Source organism: Podarcis raffonei, chromosome 2 (assembly GCF_027172205.1).
Source record: "Podarcis raffonei isolate rPodRaf1 chromosome 2, rPodRaf1.pri, whole genome shotgun sequence".
Taxonomy (NCBI): domain Eukaryota; kingdom Metazoa; phylum Chordata; class Lepidosauria; order Squamata; family Lacertidae; genus Podarcis; species Podarcis raffonei.
Genome location: NC_070603.1, coordinates 126,968,056 through 126,993,189, shown reverse-complemented (window position 1 = coordinate 126,993,189; position 25,134 = coordinate 126,968,056). Strand labels below are relative to the sequence as shown.

The 25,134-nt window shown below is 46.2% G+C and overlaps 1 protein-coding gene and 1 long non-coding RNA gene across 12 annotated transcripts in view; both read right to left on the bottom strand.

Moving 5' to 3' along the window:
- Nucleotides 1-25,134, bottom strand: part of LOC128409528 (zinc finger protein 883-like) — a 451,816-nt gene that overhangs the window by 85,905 nt on the left and 340,777 nt on the right. For all 11 annotated transcript variants that reach the window (XM_053380055.1, XM_053380058.1, XM_053380057.1 and 8 more), the window contains 2 exons: nt 10,419-10,592; nt 854-1,027 (listed from right to left, as the gene is read on the bottom strand). In XM_053380055.1, coding sequence (XP_053236030.1) covers nt 854-1,027; nt 10,419-10,592 — 348 coding nt within the window. The remainder of the gene's footprint in view (nt 1-853; nt 1,028-10,418; nt 10,593-25,134) is intronic.
- LOC128409569 (uncharacterized) lies at nt 15,816-21,464 on the bottom strand. The gene is made up of 2 exons (XR_008329248.1): nt 20,684-21,464; nt 15,816-16,619 (listed from the first exon to the last, which is right to left on the bottom strand). It is a non-coding gene; the product is annotated as an uncharacterized LOC128409569 (long non-coding RNA).

The following is a 25,134-nucleotide window of genomic DNA, read 5'->3' as shown; positions in this document are numbered from 1 at the left end:
GGGTCCTCTCTTTTCCCCTTTTTGAAAATAGGGACAACATTTGCCCTCCTCCAGTCTGCCGGGACTTCGCTTGTTCTCCAGGAATTCTCAAAGATGACTGCCAGTGGTTCTGAGATCACATCTGCCAGTTCTTTTAATACTCTTGGATGCAGTTCATCTGGCCCTGGAGACTTGAATACATCTAGACTAGCCAAGTATTCTTGTATTATCTCCTTAGTTATTCTGGGCTGTGTTTCCTCTGCTGAATCATTTGCTCCAAATTCTTCAGGTCGGCCATTGTTTTCTTTATCGGAGAAGACTGAGGCAAAGAAGGCATTGAGGAGTTCAGCCCTTTCTGTGTCCCCTGTTTGCATTTCACCATCTTCTCCTCTGAGTGACCCCACTGTTTCTTTCTTCTTCCTTTTGCTACGAACATACCCATAAAAGCCTTTTTTGTTGCTTTTAACCTCTCTAGCAAGCCTGAGTTCATTCTGTGCTTTAGCTTTTCTGACTTTGTGTCTACACGTGCTGGCTATTTGTTTGAATTCCTCTTTGGTGGTTTCCCCCCTTTTCCATTTTTTGTACACATCCTTTTTTAATCAGTGAGTTGTCTGACATTGGCAGGGCATTCAGATCACAGAACTTGTTTTAGACATTTTGAGCTGCCAAATCATCGCGTTGGTCGGGCTATTCCTAGCTCGAATTGCCTGCAGATGACAAAAAGAGCAGGCAGGCAGGTGGAGGAGCCCGAAAAGGTGCTCACCTTCTCCATCTCCATCCGCCTGCCTGCCCCCCCACCCCCAAGCTGAGCAAGACCCAATACCTCTCTGGCTCCATCCCTCCACATCCCCATCTCCCCTCCCCTGGGACTCACCAGATTTCTCAGAGGTCCCTGGGAGGGAACGCTCAGAGGTTGTGGGGAGGGATGCAGGAGACAACCTGACCAGGTCAACCGTCCATCTTCCCCCTCCTATCCTTGCTAGGTTTGCAGGATCTGTCTCTGTCATCCTTCCTGAGGAGTCAAGGAGCCAAAACAAGCTAGAGGGTCCTGGGAGAGAGGAAGAAGCAAAGGCAGCCTGAGGCCCTGCAGGGATTTTCTGGCTGGAGGGGAAGCCTCCCAATATGTTGGGGGCCCCACCCACAGCAAAATCCCTGCTTTATCTCATTTCTGGCCAGAGAGCTTCCCCTCTTCACCCTCCATCCATCCACGTCCCCATCTCCCCTCCCTTGGAACTCACCAGATCTCTCAGAGGTCCCTGGGAGGGAACGCTCAGAAGGTGTGGGGAGGGATGCAGGAGACAACCTGACCAGGTCAACCGTCCATCTTCCCCCTTCCATCCTCACTAGGTTTGCAGAATCTGTCCCTTTTATCCTTCCCAAGGAGTCAAGGAGCCAAAACGAGCTGCAGGGTCCTGGGAGAGAAGAAGAAGCAAAGGGAGCCTCAGAGGCCCTGCAGGGATTCTCCTGCTCTAGATAGTCTCCTGCCCCGGGAGAAGCACAAATGGGGCAGCCCCTTCCCAACAGAAGCCCCATTTCTATACCTCTCCAAAAAATCAGGTAGGCTACTTGCGTGGCAATTAAAGAAAATGCAAAAAGAGAGAGTAAGTGAGAAATGAATAATAATTGAAGATCCTAAAGAAATATGCAAAGAAAAATTAAATTACTATAGGAAATTTTACCATGAAGAAGAAGAAGACTAAGAGGAAATGGAATGATACATAGCACAAAATAGACTCCCAAGAATAGCAGATGGTGCAGCAATCAATCTCAAAAGCAAAGATAGGAAAGTCCCCAGGTACAGATGGATTATCGGCGGCATTTTATAAGAAGTTAGAAGATATATTATCAGAACCAATGAAACAGTACTGAACGGAATTTTAAAAGAAGGAAGAATACCAAAATCATGGGGAGAAGCATTTATCACACTGATACCCAAACAAGGAGCAGATCCAACACTAATGAAAAATTATAGACCTATATCATTGTTCAATAATGATTATAAAATATATTGAATGAAATAATACACAGAGATCAGGCTGGCTACTTACCAGGCAGACACATGCACAATAAAATGAGAAACATAATTGATATTTTCCCCTTCATGGATCCCTGCCTTGCCGTGGCGAAGGGGCTTGAATAACTCAGAGAAGCTATGAACTATGCCCAAGATGGACAGGTCATAGTGGAGAGTTTTAACCTAACGTGATCCACCTGGAGGACGATCCGGCAAGCCACTCCAGTATCCCTGCCAAGAAAACTCCATGGACAAAGACAACAGGCATATAAAAGTTATGCCGCTGGAAGATGAGCCCCTCAGGTCGGAAGGCGTCCAACATGCTACTGAGGAAGAGCGGAGGACAAGGACAAGTAGATTCAGAGCTGATGAAGCGGCTGGGCCAAAGCCGAAAGGTCGCTCAGTTGCGGATATGCCTGGAAGCGAAAGGAAAGTCCAATGCTGTAAAGAAAAATATTGCATAGGAACCTGGGATGTAAGAACCATGAACCTTGGTAAGTTGGATGTGGTCAAAAATGAGATGGCAAGAATAAATATTGACATCTGGGCATCAGTGAACTAAAATGGATGGGAATGGGCGAATTCAGTTCGGATGACTATCATATCTACTACTGTGGGCAAGAAACCTGTAAAAGAAATGGAGTGGCCCTCATAGTCAACAAAAGAGTGGCAAAAGCTGTACTGGGGTGCAATCTCAAAAATGATAGAATGATCTCAATACGAATCCAAGGCAGACCTTTTAACATCACAGTAATCCAAGTTTATGCACCAACTACTGGTGCTGAAGAAACTGAAATGGACCAATTCTATGAAGACTTACAAGACCTTATAGAAATGACACCAAAGAAGGATGTTCTTCTCATTATAGGGGATTGGAATGCTAAAGTAGGGAATCAAGAGATAAAAGGAACAACTGGCAAGTTTGGCCTTGGAGATCAAAACGAAGCAGGGCAAAGGCTAATAGAGTTCTGTCAAGAGAACAAGCTGGTCATCACAAACACGTTCTTCCAACAACACAAGAGACGACTCTACACATGGACATCACCAGATGGGCAACATCGAAATCAGATTGATTATATTCTCTGCAGCCAAAGATGGAGAAGCTCTATACAGTCAGCAAAAACAAGACCTGGAGCTGACTGTGGCTCAGATCATCAGCTTCTTATAGCAAAATTCAAGCTTAAACTAAAGAAAGTAGGAAAAACCACTGGGCCGGTAAGATACAATCTAAATCAAATCCCTTATGAATACACAGTGGAAGTGAGGAACAGGTTTAAGGATTGAAGAACTATGGATGGAGGCTCGCAGGAGTGCCTGACGTGCTCTGGTCCATGGGGTCATGAAGAGTCGGACACGACTAAACGACTAAACAGCAACAATAAATAAATAATTATTATTCTTATTATTCTTATTATCCTTATTATTTAGAAAGCATTGCTAATAACAAGGCCAGTGGAAGTGATGATATTCCAACTGAACTATTTTAAACTTTAAAAGAGGATGCTGTTAAGGTGCTACACTCAATATGGCAGCAAGTGTGGAAAACTCAGCAGTGGCCAGAGGATTGGAGAAGATCAGTTTAAATCCCAATCCCAAAGAAGGGCAGTGCCAAAGAATGCTCCAACTACTGCACAATTGCTCTCATTTCACACGCTAGCAAGGTTATGCTTAAAATTCTACAAGGAAGGCTCAAGCAGTATGTGGACCGAGAACTCCCAGAAGTGCAAGCTGGATTTAGAAGAGGCAGAGGAACCAGAGACCAAATTGCAAACATGTGCTGGATTATGGAGAAAGCTAGAGAGTTCCAGAAAGACATCTACTTCTGCTTCATTGACTATGCAAAAGCCTTTGACTGTGTCGACCACAGCAAACTATGGCAAGTTCTCAAAGAAATGGGAGTGCCTGATCACCTCATCTGTCTCCTGAGAAATCTCTATGTGGGACAAGAAGCTAAAGTTAGAACTGGATAGGGAACAACTGATTGGTTCAAAATTGGGAAATCTTAACTCAGTTAAAAGTTCTTTAGATAGCCACCCTGGCTTCTTTAGGCACCTTCCATGTTTCCGTCTCATTGGTATTGCCTGAAGTTGTGCTTTTACTATCTCCCTCTTAACAAACTCCCAGCCATCATGAACTCCCTTTCCTTTTAGTATTACTGTCCATGGGATCTCACCCAGCACTTCCCTAAATTTTATGAAGTCGGCTTTCTTAAAGTCAAGAAATTGAGTCCTAGTATGCTTGGCTGCTCTTTTCCGCTGTATAGTAAACTTCAGAAGAGCATGATCACTCGTGCCTCATGATCCTTCCACTTCTACCCCACTAACCAGGTCATCAACATTGGTTAGGACCAGATCTAAAATGGCTGTTCCTCTTGTTGCTTCTCCCACTTTCTGGACAATGAAGTTGTCTGCAAGGCCAGTGAGGAATCTGTTTGACCTTATGCTCTTGGCTGAGTTTGACATCCAACAAATATCCGGGTAATTGAAGTCCCCCATTACTACTATCTCCCGTCCTTTTGCATGCTTGGCCATCTGTTCCAGGAAGGCATCATCTATGTCCTCCGTTTGGCTTGGGGATCTATAGTAAACTCCCACAATGAGGTCACTGTTATTCTTCTCTCCCTTAATTTTGACCCAAATGCTCTCACTTTGGCTTTGAGGTTCTAAATCTTGGATCTCTTCACAGGTATACACATCCCTGACATATAACGCCACTCCTCCTCCTTTCTTGTCTGGTCTATTTATCTGAAATAGATTTTATCCCTCCATTATTCCATTCCAATCGTGGGACTTATCCCACCAGGTTTCAGTGATGCCTATTATGTCATATTTAGTTTGCTGTACCAAGAGCTCAAGCTCATCTTGTTTATATCCCATGCTTTGCGCATTAGTGTACAGACATTGAAGTCCATTAATCATTCCCCCATGTCTCTTATTTAAGGATTTTTTCCTCCCACCATTAGGTCTGCGTGCTGTTTGCTCCATTTGGTCTATGACATTGGGATGATCATCTTCATCAATTGATATATTTTTTTTTATAAGATATTTATTAAGGTTTTACAAAAAACAGAGATTTACAAAATAGGAAAACAACAACAGAGAACAACAACAGAGAAAAATAAAAAAAAATAGAAAAAGAATACAAAAAAATACAAAAATTCATAAAAAAAGAAAAATACAAAGTACAAAAAACAAATAGATAAGAGAAAATTAAAAAGCAAATCCATTTTTTGATATCTTTAAATTCATTCGCTTGTTTCCTTGACCTCCTCACACCTCCCCCTTTTGTATTCCCGTTTACATAATCAATTCAGCAAATCCTTACCCTTTTTTCATTTATCTTACCTCCATATCATAGCATATTATAACTCCATATTTTCATCCATTTATCAGTTCATTTTTTACATATTCTTGTTAACTTTTGTAGCTAATTACCACTTATTGCCAATCCAAACATAATTTTAACATTCATTAATTTTACAATATTTCTGAAGATAAACTTTAAATTTCTTCCAGTCTTCCTCCACCTCCTCCTCTCCCAGGTCTCGGATTCTGCCAGTCATTTCCGCCAACTCCACATAGTCCATCAGCCCCATCTGCCACTCTTCCAGGGTGGGTAGCTCTTGTGTCCTCCAATACTTTGCAATGAGAATTCTTGCTGCTGTTGTTGCATACATAAAAAAAGTTCTGTCCTTCTTTGGCACCAATTGGCCGACCACGCCCAAGAGAAAAGCCTCTGGCCTCTTCAGGAAGGTATATTCAAATACTCCCTTCATTTCATTATATATCCTCTCCCAGAAGGCCCCAATCCCCGGGCACGTCCACCAAAGGTGAAAAAACGCCCCTTCATTTTCTTTACACCTCCAACATCCACCATCGGGCAAATGATAGATCTCTGCAAGCTTGACCGGTGTCACGCACCACCTACACATCATTCTCACAATATTCTCTCCCAGGGCATCACATGCCGCAAACTTCACACCTGTGGTCCACAACTGTTCCCAGTCAGCAAACACGATGCCATGACCAACATCTTGCGCCCATTCAATCACAGCAGATCCAACCGTTCCATCCTGCGCGCTCCACCCCAGCAGCAAGTCATACATTCCTGAAAGTGTTTTAGTTCTGGGTTCTAACAATTCAGCTTCCAACCTTGACTTCTCCACCCGGAAACCCATCCCTCTATCCAAATCATAGGCCTCTCCCATTTGAAAACAATGCAGCCAATCTCGCACCCCGTCCCCCAGTTTCTCAAAACTCTGCAACTTCAACCTATCGCCCTCTTGTCCCAACATTTCCCAATATTTCGGCCACTTGGCCTCCACATTGGACTCTTTCAGTGCCCTTGCTTCCATCGGCGACAACCACCCCGGGGTTCTATTCTCCAGTAAGTCCCTATATCTTAGCCAAACATTAAATAATGCTTTCCTGACAATATGGTTCTCAAATGCTTCATGAGCTTCAACCCTGTCGCACCACAAACATGCATGCCATCCAAAAACATCACTGAAGCCCTCCAGGTCCAAAATGTCCGTGTTCCCAAGAAGCAGCCACTCCCTCAGCCAACAAAATGCGGCCGATTCACAATAAAGTTTCAGGTCTGGCAGGGCAAATCCACCTCTTTCTTTAGCATCAGTTAGTATTTTAAATTTTATTCTGGGCTTCTTGCCCTGCCAGACAAATCCAGAAATATCTCGCCGCCACCTCCCGAAACAGTCCACTCTGTCCAAAACTTGCAAAGACTGAAACAAAAACAACATCTTTGGCAACACATTCATCTCAATAGCCGCAACTCTACCCAACAAGGAGAGCCTCAGGTCCGACCATATCTCCAAATCCTTCTTCACTTCCAACCAACACCCCTCATAATCATCTTCAAATAAGTTTAAGTTCTTAGCAGTCATGTCAACCCCCAAATATTTAACTTCCTTTACTATTGTTAGGCCTGTCTCCCTCTGAAACCCCTCCCTCCCAATCGGCGTTAAATTTTTCCCAAGAACTTTAGCTTTCGACCTGTTCAGCTTAAAACCAGCCACCTGCCCAAACTCTTGAATCAATTCCAAAACCCCTTTCGAACTAGATTCTGGCTCCTGCAATGTCAAAACTAGGTCATCTGCGAATGCCTTCAATCTGCATTGCCCGGCTCCGACCCGAACGCCTCCAATCAGACGGTCCCCTCCAATCATGTTCAATAGTACCTCCAGGACCGAAATAAACAGCAACGGGGAAACTGGGCAGCCCCGCCGTGTACCCCTCTCCATCCTAAATCCCTCTGCCCATCTTCATCAATTGATAGACTCCTACCTTCAGGAGCACTGTCTCCCTCCACCACATTAGTCAGTTTAAAGCCCTCCTGATGAAGTTTCTGAGTTTTTTGGCAAAAACATTCCTCCCAAGTGTTGTGAGGTGCAGCCCATCACTTGCCAGAAGTCCATCTTTAAGAAACTGCAGTCCGTGATCTAAGAATCCAAACCGTTCCTGTTTACACCATTTGCGAAGCCAGCTGTTCACTTCCACTATTTTTCCCTCTCTCCCTGGGCCACGTCGTTGAACTGGGAGGACAGATGAGATGACAATTTGTGCATTTAATTGCTTCAATTTCCTGCCCAGAGCCTCGTAGTCTCTTTTGATCTTCTGGAGGCTATTGCTTGTAGTGTCATTGGTTCCCACATGAACCAAGAGGAAGCGGTATTTGTCAGTGGGTTTTATGATTCCTTGCAGTCGTTCAGTTAGATCTTGGATCTTAGCCTGGGGAGACAGCACACTTCCCGAGACATCTTGTCAGGCCCACAGATCGCTGCTTCTGTTCCCCTCAGTAGGGAATCCCCTATCACCACTACACGCCTCCTCTTAGGTCTGGTCGGGGTTCTTCCGTGAGCTGTCCGTTCCAAGGTCGCCTGCACATTCCCTGAGGACTGACTTTGCTGCTCGTCTTCATATACCTGATCGACTGTAATGAGGGAGAGATCCTCAAATGGAGTCTGCTCTTCGTCTTCCATGCTAGGGGAGAGGACCTCAAAGCGATTGTGTATTTCTAAACAATCAGAGCGAATCCTGGGCCTCCTACTTCTTTGAGTCATGTTTCTCCATATATCTGGCTCCTGTGTTGGTGAACTAGCCTCCTTCTCAGGGGAGTCCCCTGTCTCCTCCTTGGTGGAGACGGTGTGCTCTGTTGCTTCCAAGAAGAGCTCCAGCTCTCTAATTCTTTGAAGCGTAGCTACACGTTCCTCCAGTTGCTGGACTTTGTCTTGTAAGAGGGCAATCAACATGCAATTGCTACAGGTAAAGCTGCCTGCAACCTTTGGCAAGATGGCAAACATTGCGCAGGAACCGCAGGCGACTGCAGCTGTTCCCTCACCCTCCATCTTGAGAACGTGTTGTTGGGGGTGACTACAGCGGTCCTCCATCATAAAAAGCGTGAAGACAGGACAAGTAACTCCCCCCCAAAAAAACCTAGGTCTCCCCCAACAAACGTTTGAGACTAGCTCCCCTAAATCAAACTAGCTCCCCTAAATCATAAAAGATGGATCAAACTGCACAAGAAAACCCCTTTTGCTCCTTCTTCAGCTGCTGCCCTGCAAGCTCTGATAAGCTCCTCCCACAGCTAATCACCTACCTCAACAGAAACCCTGCCCCCTCTGACCTTTGCACAGGGAGAGCAGCTAATCAGCCACAAGAAACACACACAAGAAAACCCTTTTTGCTCCTTCAGCTGCTGCCCTGCAAGCTCTCCAAGTTCATCTTGTGCTGTTGGTGTATGGCCTCCATCTCCTCCGCGAATTGCTCCGCGGCCGGCACACGCCAAGCCTCCTCCCCTGGCCCTGGGATGGCACCCGTAATTGGCAAGAAAGGGACTCATCCCTGTGGACACGTGCTCAGCATTATTGTATGCAAACTCTGCTAGTGCTAGCTTCTCCACCCGATCATTCTGCCTCTGATTGATGTGACAGTGCAAGTCCTGCTGCAAAATGGCATTTGCTCTCTCGGCTTGTCCGTTGGTTTCTGGGTGCCTTGCTGTCGAGAAGCTCACCTCTACCTGCAACAAACTCATGAGCTTGCACCAGAAATGCGAGGTGAACTGCCTTCCACTGTCCAAAATTACCCTCGCAGGTACCCCATGCAGCTGTGAAGCCCCATGAAGACGTGGTCCACGAACAACATGGCGGTCTCCTCCACTGTCACTGCATCGGAACATGCCACAAAGTGACACATCTTGGTCAGTAGGTCCACCATCACCATGACCGCTGTCTTACCTCGGGACATGGGCAGGTCTGTCATGAAATCTATGGACACCACCTCCCATGGCCTCCCCGGTGTGGGCAAGAGTTCTAGCAACCCCACTGGTGCCACCCTCTCCTTCTGCTCTCCGACACGTCGCATCCTCACACATAATCTTGCACATCCTCCCTTACTTTGGGCCACCAAAAATCCCACGTAACTAACAACATGGCCTTGTGTTGCCCAAAATGCCCAGCAGTAGGGTTGTCATGGAGCTCATTTGAGAACTCTGACCCTTAAGGACTCTCCTGGTACATACAATGTTCTGCTTCTTCTGCTAGTGCTCCTCCCCAGGTCCATTTGTCCTCCTGGAACATATGTCTGGCCACGGGGGGGTTCCTTCTTCCTCCAAGTACTCTGGTTTTCGAGATAACGAGATATCTGCCCTCACGTTCTGCTCTCCCAGGATGTACTGGATCCTAAAGTTAAAGTTGGCAAAAAACAAAAAACCCAGCGGATTTGCCTCTGGAAAAGCACGTGCACGGTCTGCCAGTATTCCAAGTTCTTGTGATCTGTACGCACCTGTATCTGCTGCTGCACCCCAATCAGGAAGGGTCTCCACTGCTTAAAAGCCACAAAAATTGCCAACAATTCTTTGTCATAGATACTGTAGTTTTGCTGACAATATGTTACCATGACAACATGTTATAGATATTCCAGCAAATTTATTCTGCTATTTTATATACAAATGACATGAGAAGACTCAGTCTACATATTTGTATCATTTCTTAGTCCTATGATCCTTGTTTTTAAAAGCAAAGAAGAGTTATAAAAAAAGAAAAGAAAAAGGCAACACACGGAGGCCCCATTTGCATTCAATCTGCAAAGCAGGATCAGGTTATTCGTGGCTTCTAGTGCCGCGTGATGGATCAGTGAGTTGTCTGGCATTGGGAGGACTTTCAGATCACGGTACTGGTTTTAGACATTTAGAGCTGTGGTGGCCGGGGAGCTGTGACCTATTCCTAGCTCAAATTGCCTGCAGATGACAAAGGAGCAGGCAGGCAGGCAGGTGGGGGAGCCCGAAAAGGTGCCCCCCTTCTCCATCTCCATCCGCCTGCCTGCCTGCCTCCCCCCACCCCCTAGCTGAGGAATCCCCAATACCTCTACGGCTCCATCCATGTCCCCATCTCCCCTCCCCTGGGACTCACCAGATCTCTCGGAGGTCCGTGGGAGGGAATGCTCAGAGGTTGTGGGGAGGGATGCAGGAGACAACCTGACCAGGTCAACCGTCCATCTTCCCCCTTCCATCCTCGCTAGCTTTGCAGGATCCGTCTCTTTCATCCTTCCTGAGGAGTCGAGGAGCCAAAACAAGCTGCAGGGTCCTGGGAGAGAGGAAGAAGCAAAGGCAGCCTCAGAGGCCCTGCAGGGATTCTCCTGCCCTAGATATTCTCCTGCCCCTGGAGAAGCCCAAATGGGGCAGCCCCTCCCCCACAGAAGCCCCATTTCTAATCATCTCCAGTGGTTCCAATTTCCTCTGTTTGCTCCTCACCCCACTTCGTAAGGCTGGCAGGGTCTGCACAGTAGTGACCCAAGAGCAGATCTCCTTGGACTTTGGCCTGATGTTTCTGGTCAGGACTTCTAAGCCTAGAATGAATAGTAAAGGTGAGAAAGGACATTCCTGTTATGTTCCTTTCTGTATCTTACATTCCTCTGTTACCACCTGATTTTCAATTATTTTGGCTTTTTAGACCGAATATATTGCTTGAATCCCCTTACTAAAATTTTCACCAAAACTCATTCCTTCAAGGACTTTATTCATAAATTCGCATGAGATGTTGTCAAACTCTTTTTTCAGCATCTATCACTTCCAGGTATTCTATCATCTATAATGTTTCTTATATTAGATTTCAATTGTCTCCCAGGAAAGAAGCCAGGGCAGACAAAAACATCAGAGGTATTACAGTGGGGAAAAGAATATGCAAATTAAAAGCATATGCAGATGACCTTGTAATTACAGTTGAAGACCCTAAGAACTCTCTTCCAAAAGTTTTAGAAAAAATACAGGAGTATGGACAAGTGGCAGGTTTTAAGTTGAATAAAGATAAGACAAAGTTGTTAGTGAAAAATCCAGCAGGAGAAAATAAAAAAGAATTACAGGAAAATTTAGAAATAGAAATCCATAGAAAAGTCAAATACTTAAGACAATTATGAAAATACCTGGAATGAAATAAAAAGGAATCTAGAAATTTGGGGAAGAATGAATTTATCCTTATTAGGGAGAATTGCAGCGATCAAGATGAACGCACTGCCAAAAGTATTATTTTTATTTCAGTCAGTGCCGGGAATAAGTAATACAGCATGCTTCAAGAAATGACAGAAGGACATTTCAAAATCTATTTGGAAAGGGAAGAAGCCAAGGTATGATAAAGGCAAAGTAAATAAAGGATTTACAATCATATAAGAAGAAGATCACTCTTACAAGTTTGGGAAAGATATAAATGTAATGAATGGCATGGCTTGCATGGACCTGAAAGATGGCTGAAGACACCACAAAATGGACTCAATGTCTGTGAACTGATCGTGTAGATGGAATATGGTAAACATCAGGATGATCTGGCAGAAACTGTGTGTGCTAGTGCCAAGGACGGAACAGCATACACAGGGAAGCGAAGAGATGGCATGCGCAACATGACATGCGAGGTAAGATGCATCCTTGTGCAAATGAATTGAAACAAAGCATGTTTTCTACACCACATCGATCAGTCTGTCAAGCACCCTCAAAAGAAGATGTTTTGGGGATGCGTCAGTTATGATGGTGTCAGAACCTGTAGCCAATAGAAGGAATGATGCGCTCGCCCCAATATATTGAGGTTCTATGAAAGAGAGTTATTCCAGAGTTGGAAAAGAAGTATCCTGACAGTACTGGGATGTTGCAGCAGGACCTAGCCCCCATCACACACCAAAAGTGGTGAAGAAATTCATGACAGAGCAGCAAATACAGGTACTGATTGGCCAGGAAATTCCCCAGACATAAATCCCATCGAGAATTTGTGGGCTATATGCAAAAGTCGCCCTGAGATCATTGGTTTGCCTTTGTTTTTTATGCATTTGGTGTTCTCATTTTGCATTTTTATGTTGTGAATCGCCCTGTAAACTTTGGATGAAGGGCATAATACAAATTTAATAATAATAACAACAACAATAATAATAATAGCAGCAGCAGGGGACAGCACAGGGAACGGCAGTCAATTAGGGGTGCCAACTTGAATAAAATATTAAGGAAGGACAGGCATGGGCATAGCCAGGAATTATGTCAGGGGGCAGAATCTCCGTTAATTAAGGATTTAATTCTCCCCATTGGAGCCCCTGGACCCAAGTAAGCCCTGCCCCGCAAAACTGATCACAAGATGCAGTGTGCACACACCATTTGAATGGCAATGCCCATTAACGGGAGGGGGGCTCAAATGTTTTATGGGGGGAACCTCGGCCCGAGGAGTTGGCTCTTATGCAGTCAATCATGGCAGACCTGTGGACTGTATTCCTTAAAATATAGCCACGCCTACCAAGGCCAAAAACTGTATCCTGTTAAGGTGCCCTGGGGTTATGCGAATCTGTGAGGAAGTGAAGGAGAACTTCTCTCTCTCTCTCCCACTGTCCCCCTCTCCCCTTTTGGCTGGCTTTCTACATCCTTCATCCTTCTGGCAGGCAGAAATCCAGCAGGTGGGGAGGATTTCCTTTCAATATTGTCGCTGGAATGTTTGCAGTTGAAAAAGCATGTAATTGTAATAGGCCGTATAGTAACAATTGCAAAGTTATTTACTAGAAACTACTTCTCTAGAATTAGATACAGATTCTCATAATGTCAAAATCAACATCGTGACATAATATATTAAAATGTAGCTTTTCAGTTGACCCCCCAAGTCCAGTCTGTACAAAATACAACTCCTATTTTGTCAGTGCCGTAGTACATTCTTTTCTACTTTCTTCACTCTTGTCTTTTTCTGTCTGGTGTCTTCCCTAGAAGAGTAGCATGAAATAATCTTCTAAGTGATTGGGATAAAGATGATTGGGTTGGCAGACAAAAAAGACTGGCCCTGATAGATGCCGCATAGGCAGACAAGACAAGGATTCCTGGGTTTTCCCTTCATCAGCTGTGCAGAGGGCTAAATCATTTTGGAATGTTTGCAGGGACTGGGAGCTTCCATCGGATCACTGTAATGGATTCCTTTGAAGGGATTTCTGCACCAGGTAAAGGGATTTTTGGGCCCCCAATTCCCCCCCCCCCGATACCTGTATTTTGCCCAGCCCAAGGTGGCGAGTATACCTAAGGCAGCAAGAGGTCCTTGCTGACCTCCAGGCTAGGGGGGAGCGAGCCAGGGAGCGCCTCCCTCCCCCCCCCGCGCCCCCTTCCTTCCCCGGCTTGCTTTGGCCCCCTGGATCCCTCCGCCCCTTCTTCTCTGCCCCCTTTTCCGCCCCTTTCGCTGCTGCCTGACCCTCCGCTCCCAGACTTGGGGGTCTCCCCCCAAAGCATGATCTGAAGAGGCCCCTCCCTGCCCCTCTGGGACCCCCTTCTCCCCATTGCACCCTCAGGGGGAGGAGAGAGGAGACTCACCGAGGCAAAGGCGAGAGAAGGAGGAGGAGGAGGAGGAGGCAGGGAGGGAGGGAGGGAGGGAGGGAGGGAGGGAGGACCTTGCCCCTCCCCCTTCACTTCCCGCCCTCTCTAGGAATCCCGCTCTGCTCCTTTTAACCCTTGCCAAGCCGAGTCCTCGCCTCCCCCTCCCTCCCTCCCTGCCTGCAGTTTTCCTGCTTCTGCGCCTGCGTCCTAGGGGCTGCCCCCCTTCCCTCCCTCTGCCCCAAGGAGCCCACATCCCACCAGACTAACTGCAAGGGAGACGGGGGGGGGTCCATGGGGGGTTAGCTTGGCTCTCCCCCTCCCCCAGCATCGAGGCTCCTGGATCCCGAGGAAAGGCTGGGAGGGAGAAGAGGCGAAGGCTGCCTAGTGGCGGGAGGTGCCTTGGGCTCAGCAATGGCTCCCTCCAGACCCCCCCCCCAGGAACACCCTCCAGCTCAGGGGGAGGGAGGGGGGCTTCCCCGCCAGGAGACCCCTCCCCTCCCGAAAATAATCCCCCCCCCCGTCAAGCGTGTTTTTCTGCTTCTGGAGCCGCTTTTCAGAGGAGGAAGAGTCTCAGGCGAGGAAGGAAACGCACACGCGACCGGGGGGGGCAGGAGGGGGGCGCATGAGAAATAAGGGGAAGACCAGGATGGTGGAGAGAGGGTACCAGACTCCAGACCCCGGCCGTCCTTGCCGTGTTTCCTGCCTGAAAACCAGTTTCTACTGGGCTCCCAGAACTATCTGACCCCATTTCCCACCCCAGAGCAGGACTGGACCATTGGGCAGCTGGCCAATCCCCTTTCAGATTCCCCTGGGCCTCCTCCTCTCCTTCGCCCGGTTTCCTGAGGGAGTTTTCCTCCTGAGTTTCCCTCTTGGCTGCTCCCCCTCCCAGCTTCTCCTTCATTTCTCCTTCCTTCTCTTCCTGTTTCTCTTCTCCCTCATTACTTGGGGCAGCTGGATCCCCCCCATGGCCAGGGAGGCCCAGGAGGAGTCCAGGGAGGCAGCAGGGCCAAGAGATGGTGCCATTTTGTTTTTCCCGGAGGCCCCAGCCGCTCCCAGAGACGCCATGGCTCCCCTGTGGGCCTCGGGGGTCCCACGCTCTCGGGGTCTCTCCTCCCGGATGAAGGAGGGCGGCACCTTTGGTCCTCAGCCGCCTTCCTGCCATGATGGCTTGGCCTCCGCAGGGCAGCCTCTCTCCTCGCCATGTTGCCCCACGGAGGAGGCCTCTCCCTTGGGAGACGCCAGGCAAGCGGCCTTGGGGGATCCGCCGGGGTCTGCGAAGGGGGCCAGGAGGGAAAGGCCCAAGGAGGAGAAGAATAACAGTAGTAGTAGTAATAGTAATAATAAGTGTTTTGTGCCCTCAGAGGTAGAGGGTTCCCTCAGGCGAGTTTGACCCCCAGACCAGCATCCTTGGTCACCCCAAGAGTCAGCGCTAGGAGAAGGGCTCCACCTGCAGGCCTAGGGGAAAGGGGGGCTCTTCCCCAGACCAGGCTGGAGACTCCCCTGCTGGCCACTTGGGGCCCCAGGAGCCCTTTCTGGATGGCCCTCATTTGCCCCCCAAATGGGCCAAGACATCTGTTCTTCCCCCTCAGGCGGTAGTTGAACAGGAGAGGTCGCTCCCACTCCTGATCCCTGTGGGTCTCAGGAGGCAGTGGGGGGACCCTAGGGAACTGGCTGAACTGGGGTCCTCCCAGTCCAGCCCAGACAAGAAAGAGAGGGAGCTCAGAAAAGGAAGCCATTGCGGAGAACCGGACTTGGTTGAGGGTCTCCTGCCTTTCTTCCAAGGCTTCCTGGGGGCTGCCATGGCCAAAGGAAGAGCCAGCCCCCCCCCCTGAATCCCCTGCAGGGCCCTGGGGAGCAAGCAGAGCCTGCCTCAGTTTCCTTCCCCAAGGCCTTGGAGGAACCTTGGGGTGCGGAAGGAGGAACCCCAAATGGAGCTCAGACTCCTGGCAAGTGGGGAAAGGAACATGATATAGCACTTTAGAGATGAGTGTCAATACAATACGATAATTTTTATTGTCATTGTCCCATACAGAACAACGAAATTGAAAAAATGTACATCAGACATTCAAAAACCAACAAGCCTGCTATCCCAGCTATCCCAACCTGGTTAGCCCCCTAAAAACTCTGATACCCCATAATTAAAGATAATATACTCCCATAGAGACTACCTTACACTGTATTTAAAACCAAAATTGCATTTGGATAGAAACTGTTTTTCAGGCGGCTAGTCCTAGTCTTTATAACCCTGTATCTTCTTCCAGAAGGCAGAAGCTGAAAGAGATCATTTCCGGGGTGCACACTATCCTGCACTATCTCTGCAGCTTTCTTATGTAGCACCACCTGCAAATGCCTGCAGGGCCATGAGTAGTATGCATGAAAACATCAATGCTAAATTGAACAGATACCCGGAGGCAGCCAGTGTGGTGTAGTGGTTAAGAGCGGTTGTCTCGTAATCTGGGGAACTGGGTTCGCGTCTCCGCTCCTCCACATGCAGCAGCTGGGTGACCTTGGGCCAGTCACACTTCTCTGAAGTCTCTCAGCCCCACTTACCTCACAGAGTGTTTGTTGTGGGGGAGGAAGGGAAAGGAGATTGTTAGCTGCTTTGAGACTCCTTAAAGGGAGTGAAAGGCGGGATATCAAATCCAATCCAGTGCAGATTATTGTGGGGGACTTCACTCACACAGATGTGAGGGCAGCACTCCCAAAATCCCATGAGCACATTGAGTCTGCAATAAGGGGAGAAAATACTCTTGACAAGGTGTATACGAACATTGGACAGGAATATGAGGCGCCCCTCGGTGGTATATAGAATCATAGAGTTGGAAGAGACCACAAGGGCCATCGAGTCCAACCCCCTGCCAAGCAGGAAACACCATCAGAGCACTCCTGACATATGGTTGTCAAGCCTCTGCTTAAAGACCTCCAAAGAAGGAGACTCCACCACACTCCTTGGCAGCAAATTCCACTGTCAAACAGCTCTTACTGTCAGGAAGTTCTTCCTAATGTTTAGGTGGAATCTTCTTTCCTGCAGTTTGGATCCATTGCTCCGTGTCCGCTTCTCTGGAGCAGCAGAAAACAACCTTTCTCCCTCCTCTATGTGACATCCTTTTATATATTTGAACATGGCTATCATATCACCCCTTAACCTCCTCTTCTCCAGGCTAAACATGCCCAGCTCCCTTAGCCGTTCCTCATAAGACATCGTTTCCAGGCCTTTGACCATTTTGGTTGCCCTCCTCTGGACACGTTCCAGTTTGTCAGTGTCCTTGAACTGTGGTGCCCAGAACTGGACACAGTACTCCAGGTGAGGTCTGACCAGAGCAGAATACAGTGGCACTATTACTTCCCTTGATCTAGATGCTATACTCCTATTGATGCAGCCCAGAATTGCATTGGCTTTTTTAGCTGCCGCGTCACACTGTTGGCTCATGTCAAGTTTGTGGTCAACCAAGACTCCTAGATCCTTTTCACATGTACTGCTCTCAAGCCAGGTGTCACCCATCTTGTATTTGTGCCTCTCATTTTTTTTGCCCAGGTGCAATACTTTACATTTCTCCCTGTTAAAATTCATCTTGTTTGTTTTGGCCCAGTTCTCCAATCTGTCACGGTCGTTTTGAAGTGTGATCCTGTCCTCTAGGGTGTTAGCCACCCCTCCCAGTTTGGTGTCATTTGCAAATTTGATCAGGATGCCCTTGAGTCCATCATCCAAGTTGTTGATAAAGATGTTGAATAAGACCGGGCCCAAGACAGAACCCTGTGGCACCCCACTAGTCACTCTTCTCCAGGATGAAGAGGAACCATTGATGAGCACCCTTTGGGTTCGGTCAGTCAGCCAGTTACAAATCCACTGAGTGGTAGCATAGTCAAGACTGCATTTTACCAGCTTCTTTACAAGAATATCATGGGGCACCTTGTCAAATGCCTTGCTGAAATCAAGGTAGGCTACATCCACTGCGTTCCCTTCATCTACCAGGCTTGTAATTCTGTCAAAAAACGAGATCAGGTTAGTCTGACATGACTTATTTTTCAGAAATCCATGCTGACTATTGGTGATCACAGCATTCCTTTCTAGGTGCTCACAGACTGTTTGCTTAATGATCTGCTCCAGAATCTTCCCTGGTATTGATGTCAGACTGACTGGGTGGTAATTATTTGGGTCCTCTCTTTTCCCCTTTTTGAAAATAGGGACAACATTTGCCCTCCTCCAGTCTGCTGGGACTTCGCCTGTTCTCCAGGAATTCTCAAAGATGACTGCCAGTGGTTCTGAAATCACATCTGCCAGTTCTTTTAATACTCTTGGATGCAGTTCATCTGGCCCTGGAGACTTGAATACATCTAAACTAGCCAAGTATTCTTGTACTATCTCCTTAGTTATTCTGGGCTGTGTTTCCTCTGCTGAATCATTTGCTCCAAATTCTTCAGGTCGGGCATTGTATTCTTTATCGGAGAAGACTGAGGCAAAGAAGGCATTGAGGAGTTCAGCCCTTTCTGTGTCCCCTGTTTGCATTTCACCATCTTCTCCTCTGAGTGACCCCACTGTTTCTTTGTTCATCCTTTTGCTACGAACATACCCATAAAAGCCTTTTTTGTTGCTTTTAACCTCTCTAGCAAGCCTGAGTTCATTCTGTGCTTTAGCTTTTCTGACTTTGTGTCTACACGTGCTGGCTATTTGTTTGAATTCCTCTTTGGTGGTTTCCCCCCTTTTCCATTTTTTGTACACATCCTTTTTTAATCTTAACTCGGTTAAAAGTTCTTTAGATAGCCACCCTGGCTTCTTTAGGCACCTTCCATGTTTCCGCCTCATTGGTATTGCCTGAAGTTGTGCTTTTACTATCTCCCTCTTAACAAACTCCCAGCCATCATGAACTCCCTTTCCTTTTAGTATTACTCTCCATGGGATCTCACCCAGCACTTCCCTAAGTTTTATGAAGTCAGCTTTCTTAAAGTCAAGAAATTGAGTCCTAGTATGCTTGGCTGCTCCTTTCCACTGTAGAGTAAACTTCAGAAGAGCATGATCACTCGCGCCTAATGATCCTTCCACTTCTACCCCACTAACCAGGTCATCAACATTGGTTAGGACCAGATCTAAAATGGCTGTTCCTCTTGTTGCTTCTCCCACTTTCTGGACAATGAAGTTGTCTGCAAGGCCAGTGAGGAATCTGTTTGACCTTATGCTCTTGGCTGAGTTTGACATCCAACAAATATCCGGGTAATTGAAGTCCCCCATTACTACTATCTCCCTTCCTTTTGCATGCTTGGCCTCTCCTTTCCAGGAAGGCATCATCTATGTCCTCCGTTTGGCTTTAGGATCTATAGTAAACTCCCACAATGAGGTCCCTGTTATTCTTCTCTCCCTTAATTTTGACCCAAATGCTCTCACTTTGGCTTTGAGGTTCTAAATCTTGGCTCTCTTCACAGGTATACACATCCCTGACATATAACACCACTCCTCCTCTTTTCTTGTCTGGTCTGTTTCTCTGAAATAGATTGTATCCCTCCATTTTACATTCCAATCGTGGGACTTATCCCACCAGGTTTCAGTGATGCCTATTATGTCATATTTAGTTTGCTGTACCAAGAGCGCAAGCTCATCTTGTTTATTTCCCATGCTTTGTGCATTAGTGTACAGACATTGAAGTCCATTAATCATTCCCCCGTGTCTCTTATTTAAGGATTTTTTCCTCCCACCACTAGGTCTGCGTGCTGTTTGCTCCATTCGGTCTATGACATTTGGATGATCATCTTCATCAATTGATAGACTCCTACCTTCAGGAGCACTGTCTCCCTCCCCCACATTAGTCAGTTTAAAGCCCTCCTGATGAGGTTTCTGAGATTTTTGGCAAAAACATTCCTCCCAACCGTTGTGAGGTGCAGCCCATCGCTTGCCAGAAGTCCATCTTCAAGAAACTGCAGTCCATGATCTAAGAATCCAAACCGTTCCTGTTTACACCATTTGCGAAGCCAGCTGTTCACTTCCACTATTTTTCCCTCTCTCCCTGGGCCACGTCGTTCAACTGGGAGGACAGATGAGATGACAATTTGTGCATTTAATTGCTTCAATTTCCTGCCCAGAGCCTCGTAGTCTCTTTTGATCTTCTGGAGGCTATTGCTTGCAGTGTCATTGGTTCCCACATGAACCAAGAGGAAGGGGTATTTGTCAGTGGGTTTTATGATTCCTTGCAGTCGTTCAGTTACATCTTGGATCTTAGCCCCGGGGAGACAGCACACTTCCCGAGACATCTTGTCAGGCCCACAGATCACTGCTTCTGTTCCCCTCAGTAGGGAATCCCCTATCACCACTACACGCCTCCTCTTAGGTTTGGTCGGGGTTCTTCCGTGAGCTGTCCGTTCCAAGGTCGCCTGCACATTCCCTGAGGACTGACTTTGCTGCTCGCCTTCATATACCTGATCGACTGTAATGAGGGAGAGATCCTCAAATGGAGTCTGCTCTTCTTCTTCCATGCTAGGGGAGAGGACCTCAAAGCGATTGTGTATTTCTAAACAATCAGAGCAAACCCTGGGCCTCCTACTTCTTTGCGTCATGTTTCTCCATATATCTGGCTCCTGTGTTGGTGAACTAGCCTCCTTCTCAGGGGAGTCCCCTGTCTCCTCCTTGGTGGAGACGGTGTGCTCTGTTGCTTCCAAGAAGAGCTCCAGCTCTCTAATTCTTTGGAGTGTAGCTACACGTTCCTCCAGTTGCTGGACTTTGTCTTTTAAGAGGGCAATCAACATGCAATTGCTGCAGGTTAAGCTGCCTGCAACCTTTGGCAAGATGGCAAACATTGCGCAGGAACCGCAGGCGACTGCAGCTGTTCCCTCACCCTCCATCTTGAGGGTGCACCTTGATATGAGGTGCACCTTGGTGGTTCAGATCATGTGTCCCTGCTTCTGACACCAGTGTACACACCCCTCAGGAAACAAGGCCAGCTACAAACACGGATGGTTACGGTGTGGCCTGAGGGAGCCTCTCAGCAGTTGCAGGACTGTTTCCAGGAGACCAATTGGAATATGTTCGACCATCAAGATCTAGAAACGTCTACATCAACGGTCTTAGATTTGGCACAGGAAATGCACCAGGGAAAGGTATGTTAAGTTGTATCCGAATAGGAAGCCCTGGATGACGGGAGAGGTTAGGAGATTCTTGAAGGCCAGAAACTGCTTTTAGAACTGGGGACCGGGGACCGTATGGTATAGAAAGAGCAAACTTGATGAGGGGTATCAGGAAAGCAAAAGCGGAGTACAGAGGAAAAATTGAGGACCATCTAAGAAATGATACTAGACAAATGTGGCAGGGAGTTCAACATCTGACTGGTTATAAATCAAGAAATACATCAGTGGTAGAGAGTACTGCTTCCTTGGTGGGAGAGTTGAAGACCTTCTTTGCCCGATTTGAGGTGACACCAACGGTGGCTCCAACTGGGATGTCAGAGCTATTGGCCTCACTACCTACAGGAAATGCTGCCAGGGTGGAAGAAGGAGGTGAATATGAAAGGAGGTAAACACGAGGAAGGCTATGGGCCCGGATGGGGTGGCTGGCAGGGTGCTAAGAGATTGTTTGGACCAACTGGCAGGAATCTTTATGAAGATTTTTAACCAGTCTCTGGCCCAAGCCGCCGTTCCACCCTGTCTAAAATCCGGTACCATCGACTTCCGGTCAGCGCCAGCGCTTAATGGCGGATTTCTCCCGGAGTTCCCGAGGGAGATCTGCTTCGTGGGTTCGGGTCCTGCAGCTACGGCGGAGCGGGGACCCTTAAAAATCACAGGCGAGAAGCCTGTGAACCGGAGACTCGGTGGGCACCATTGCGCCCCCCCGACGCTGTGAAGGAGCCTTTTTAAAGGCTACGGAACAGCTGAGGGTGTGCGGCGCGGTGCTGAGAGTCGTTTTCACCCAGCCTACGAAGTGAAGCCGCGTCGCCATTAGCGGAGAGCGCTGATTTCTTTCTGAGAATTGGACTAACAAGAAACAACTTTCCATGAGTAGGACTAAACTTCAAAGATTAATTGGACGCTAAAATTGAAGAAATTGGGCACCGAGACGGACAAGCACTAAAAAGGAAGTCTGCTTTCCGTTCTGCAGTAAGATTAAAGCAAAAGACATTTAAGCTGTAACCCTTTAAAGGAGACTGGTGGGAGTTAAGGAATCCACCGTTAAAAAGGAAAAAGAACTCCCCCCCCCGAAGGCAGGAGAGGGGGGGAAGAAAACCTCACAGTACTTCCCTGCTTTTTTTAAAAAAAAGAATTTGGACTGTATACCGCTGCTCTTAAACCTGGGATCGGACTGCCGGAGAAAAGAAAACCGGCTAAGGACTGTTGCTACATGAAGGTAAAAAAGTAACTGAGATACTGACTTTGGTAACTCTCAACTTAGAAACACTCTACTTTGTTGCACTGTAAAGACTTATGCAGGACACTATTGCTTTGGATCTTTTAAAAATCATTTGAAAGGGACTTTGAGGGCTCTGAGGGTGTTGTTTTTGTATTTTTTTTTTTTGTAAAGTGTGGGACTGGTTTGAATGCAAGAATCCGCTCTGCGCCCTCTAGAGGATTTGTGAATAGTTTCAGCAACAAGTGGATTTCAAAACTTTAGAACTTTTGTCTGACAGCATAAGAGTGTGGGAATGACCTTGACTGAAAGATTTTGTTATGGCAGATGGTAAAGAGAAAGAAGACACACAGGAAACAACTTTGAGATCTGGCAGACAATACAAAATTGATATTTCTAAGCAAAGAAGGGCTTCTGCATCCGGAGCCTCTGGAACTGCAGCTGTCCCAAAGACAAAAGTGAAAACTATGTTTTCTGACGAAGCACTTGCTAAAGCACTTGGGAAAATAAATGACTCTTTGGAGGAACTAAAAAAGCAAGGAGCAGAGACTAAAGTACAAGTTGCTGAAACAAATAAGAAAATTGAAGAAATCTCGGGGGAAATTGATTTAAATATAAAAAGTATAACTGACCTTGGAAACAAAGTGAACTCTAATGCAGAAGCAATTGGAAAAATACTGGAGGAATCATCTACTACGCGAAAGATAGCTGAGGATGCTAAAGAAATTGCAACTGCTGCTGAGGGAAAGTTTCCACCGGTGTTCAAGAAACTGGATGAGCATGATTTGGCACTGTCTATGCTGGAGATGCAACGGAAGAAGAGGAACTTAAGGATTAGACTTGTGCCGGAAAGTGAAGGAGACAACTTGGTGGACTTTCTGACAAAAGAATTTTCTGACTTTTGGAAGCAGGAGCTGGACAAGGAAGAATTTAAGATAGAGAGTGCATTCAGACTGGGAACAAGGCAGAGGAAGAACAGAGCGAGAGATTGTTTAATAACTTTGAGATCAAAGGAGGAGAGAGACAAAATACTGAACTTGCATTACCAAAGAACCCTTCAGATTGAAGATTTTCATATTGAGATTTTTAAAGACATTCCTAAATATATTCTAGACGCAAGAGGCCTTTATAAGGACTTGGTGATACTGCTGAAAAGGAACTACATACCATTCAGGTGGGAATTTCCTCAAGGCTTGTCTTTCAAATATAAGGGGAAGAAAAGAAGAATAAAGACAGTGAGTGATAAAGACAAGTTCTTAGGAGAACACGAAGAAGACCTACAGAAGGAAGTGTTTCCGGGACAAGGGCCACATCCTTTAAGTAAGGGATCATTAGACACGGGTACAGAACCACTGACAGAAGAGGAACAACGACTAGGAGCTGTAGGAGGAAAGAGTAAATAGCCCCATCATGGCTCTGCAACTTCTAACTTGGAACTGTAATGGTCTAAATATCCCCAGAAGAAGGAAAAGTATATTTCATGCTTTAAAAAAAGACCAATTGGACTTGATTTGCTTACAAGAGACGCATGTGACTAGAGCACATAGAAAATTACTTATAAATAAAAGATTGGGACAAGAATTTATATCTTCAGACAGAGTAAAAAAGAGAGGAGTGGTGATTTATGCAAAGGAAAGATTGCAGCCGAAACTAATTTTTAAAGATGATCAAGGAAGATATTTGGCAATTGAAATCCAATCTCAAGGAGAAAAGTTTTTGATAGTGGGAATTTATGCACCAAATGAGGGGAAAGCTGAGTTTTTCAAGAAGTTGCATGAGACTTTGATGGACTATATGGATTACAATTTAATTATGATGGGAGATATGAATGGAGTAGTTTCGACAAATATGGACAAATCACAAAGACAGGTAGTTACAAAAGACGGAAGACTACCAAAAACCTTTTTTGAAATGACTGACAATATGGATTTGATTGACATTTGGAGAATAAAACACCCATTAGAAAGAGAGGGAACCTTCTTTTCTGAAACCAAAATGACATGGACTAGGATCGACCAAATTTGGGTCACTAGCGGAATGGCATCGAATATAAAGAAAGTGGAAATCTGCCCAAAAACCTTCTCCGACCACAATGCAGTAAAGATGGTGATGAAGCAAACAACAACTGGTTCCTTCAGATGGAGAATGAATGACACCTTATTTGGAGATGAGGAGATTTGCAAGAAGGCCCAAAAAACTTTGAAAGATTATTTTGAAATCAATTTGAGGACTAAAGTAGAAAAAAGAATAATATGGGACGCAAGTAAAGCCGTGATGAGAGGATTTTTGATACAACAAAATGCATTAAAGAAAAGAAGCCAAAATGAGAAGAAAGAGAAAATTTTGGAAAAGATAAAAGAAGGGGAAAGGAAACTAAGATTGAAACCAAAATCGCAAGAGATTCTAAGAGAAATTAAACTATATCAAACACAGTTTATGGAATTGATGAATCAAGAAATAGAATGGAAAATTAAACAAATGAGACAAAAGACTTTTGAATCTGCAGATAAATGTGGTAAGCTATTGGCTTGGCAAATAAAGAAGAGACAAAAACTCAACACGGTAACAAATTTAGAAGTGGATGGAAAGAATATATTTAACCCAGTGGAGATTAGGAATTGTTTTCAGGGCTACTTTAGACAACTTTATACACAAGGGCCGCAGAAAGAAATGGACATAGAACAATTCCTCGAGAAAAATGGACTGAAAAAGATTTCTCAGGAAAGTAAGAGAATTTTGAACCAGGAAATATCAGAACAAGAAATAGAAGGTGCCATCCAAAGTATGACGTTGGGCAAATCTCCCGGACCGGACGGACTGACTTCCAAATACTACAAAGTTTTGAAGGAAGGGTTATTACAACCTCTGAAGGAAGTCTGTAATGAAATTATGGAGGGGAGAAGGGCACCAGATACGTGGAGGGAGGCTTATATCACACTTATACCAAAGACAGAGACTGAAAAGACCCAACTTAAGAACTACCGAC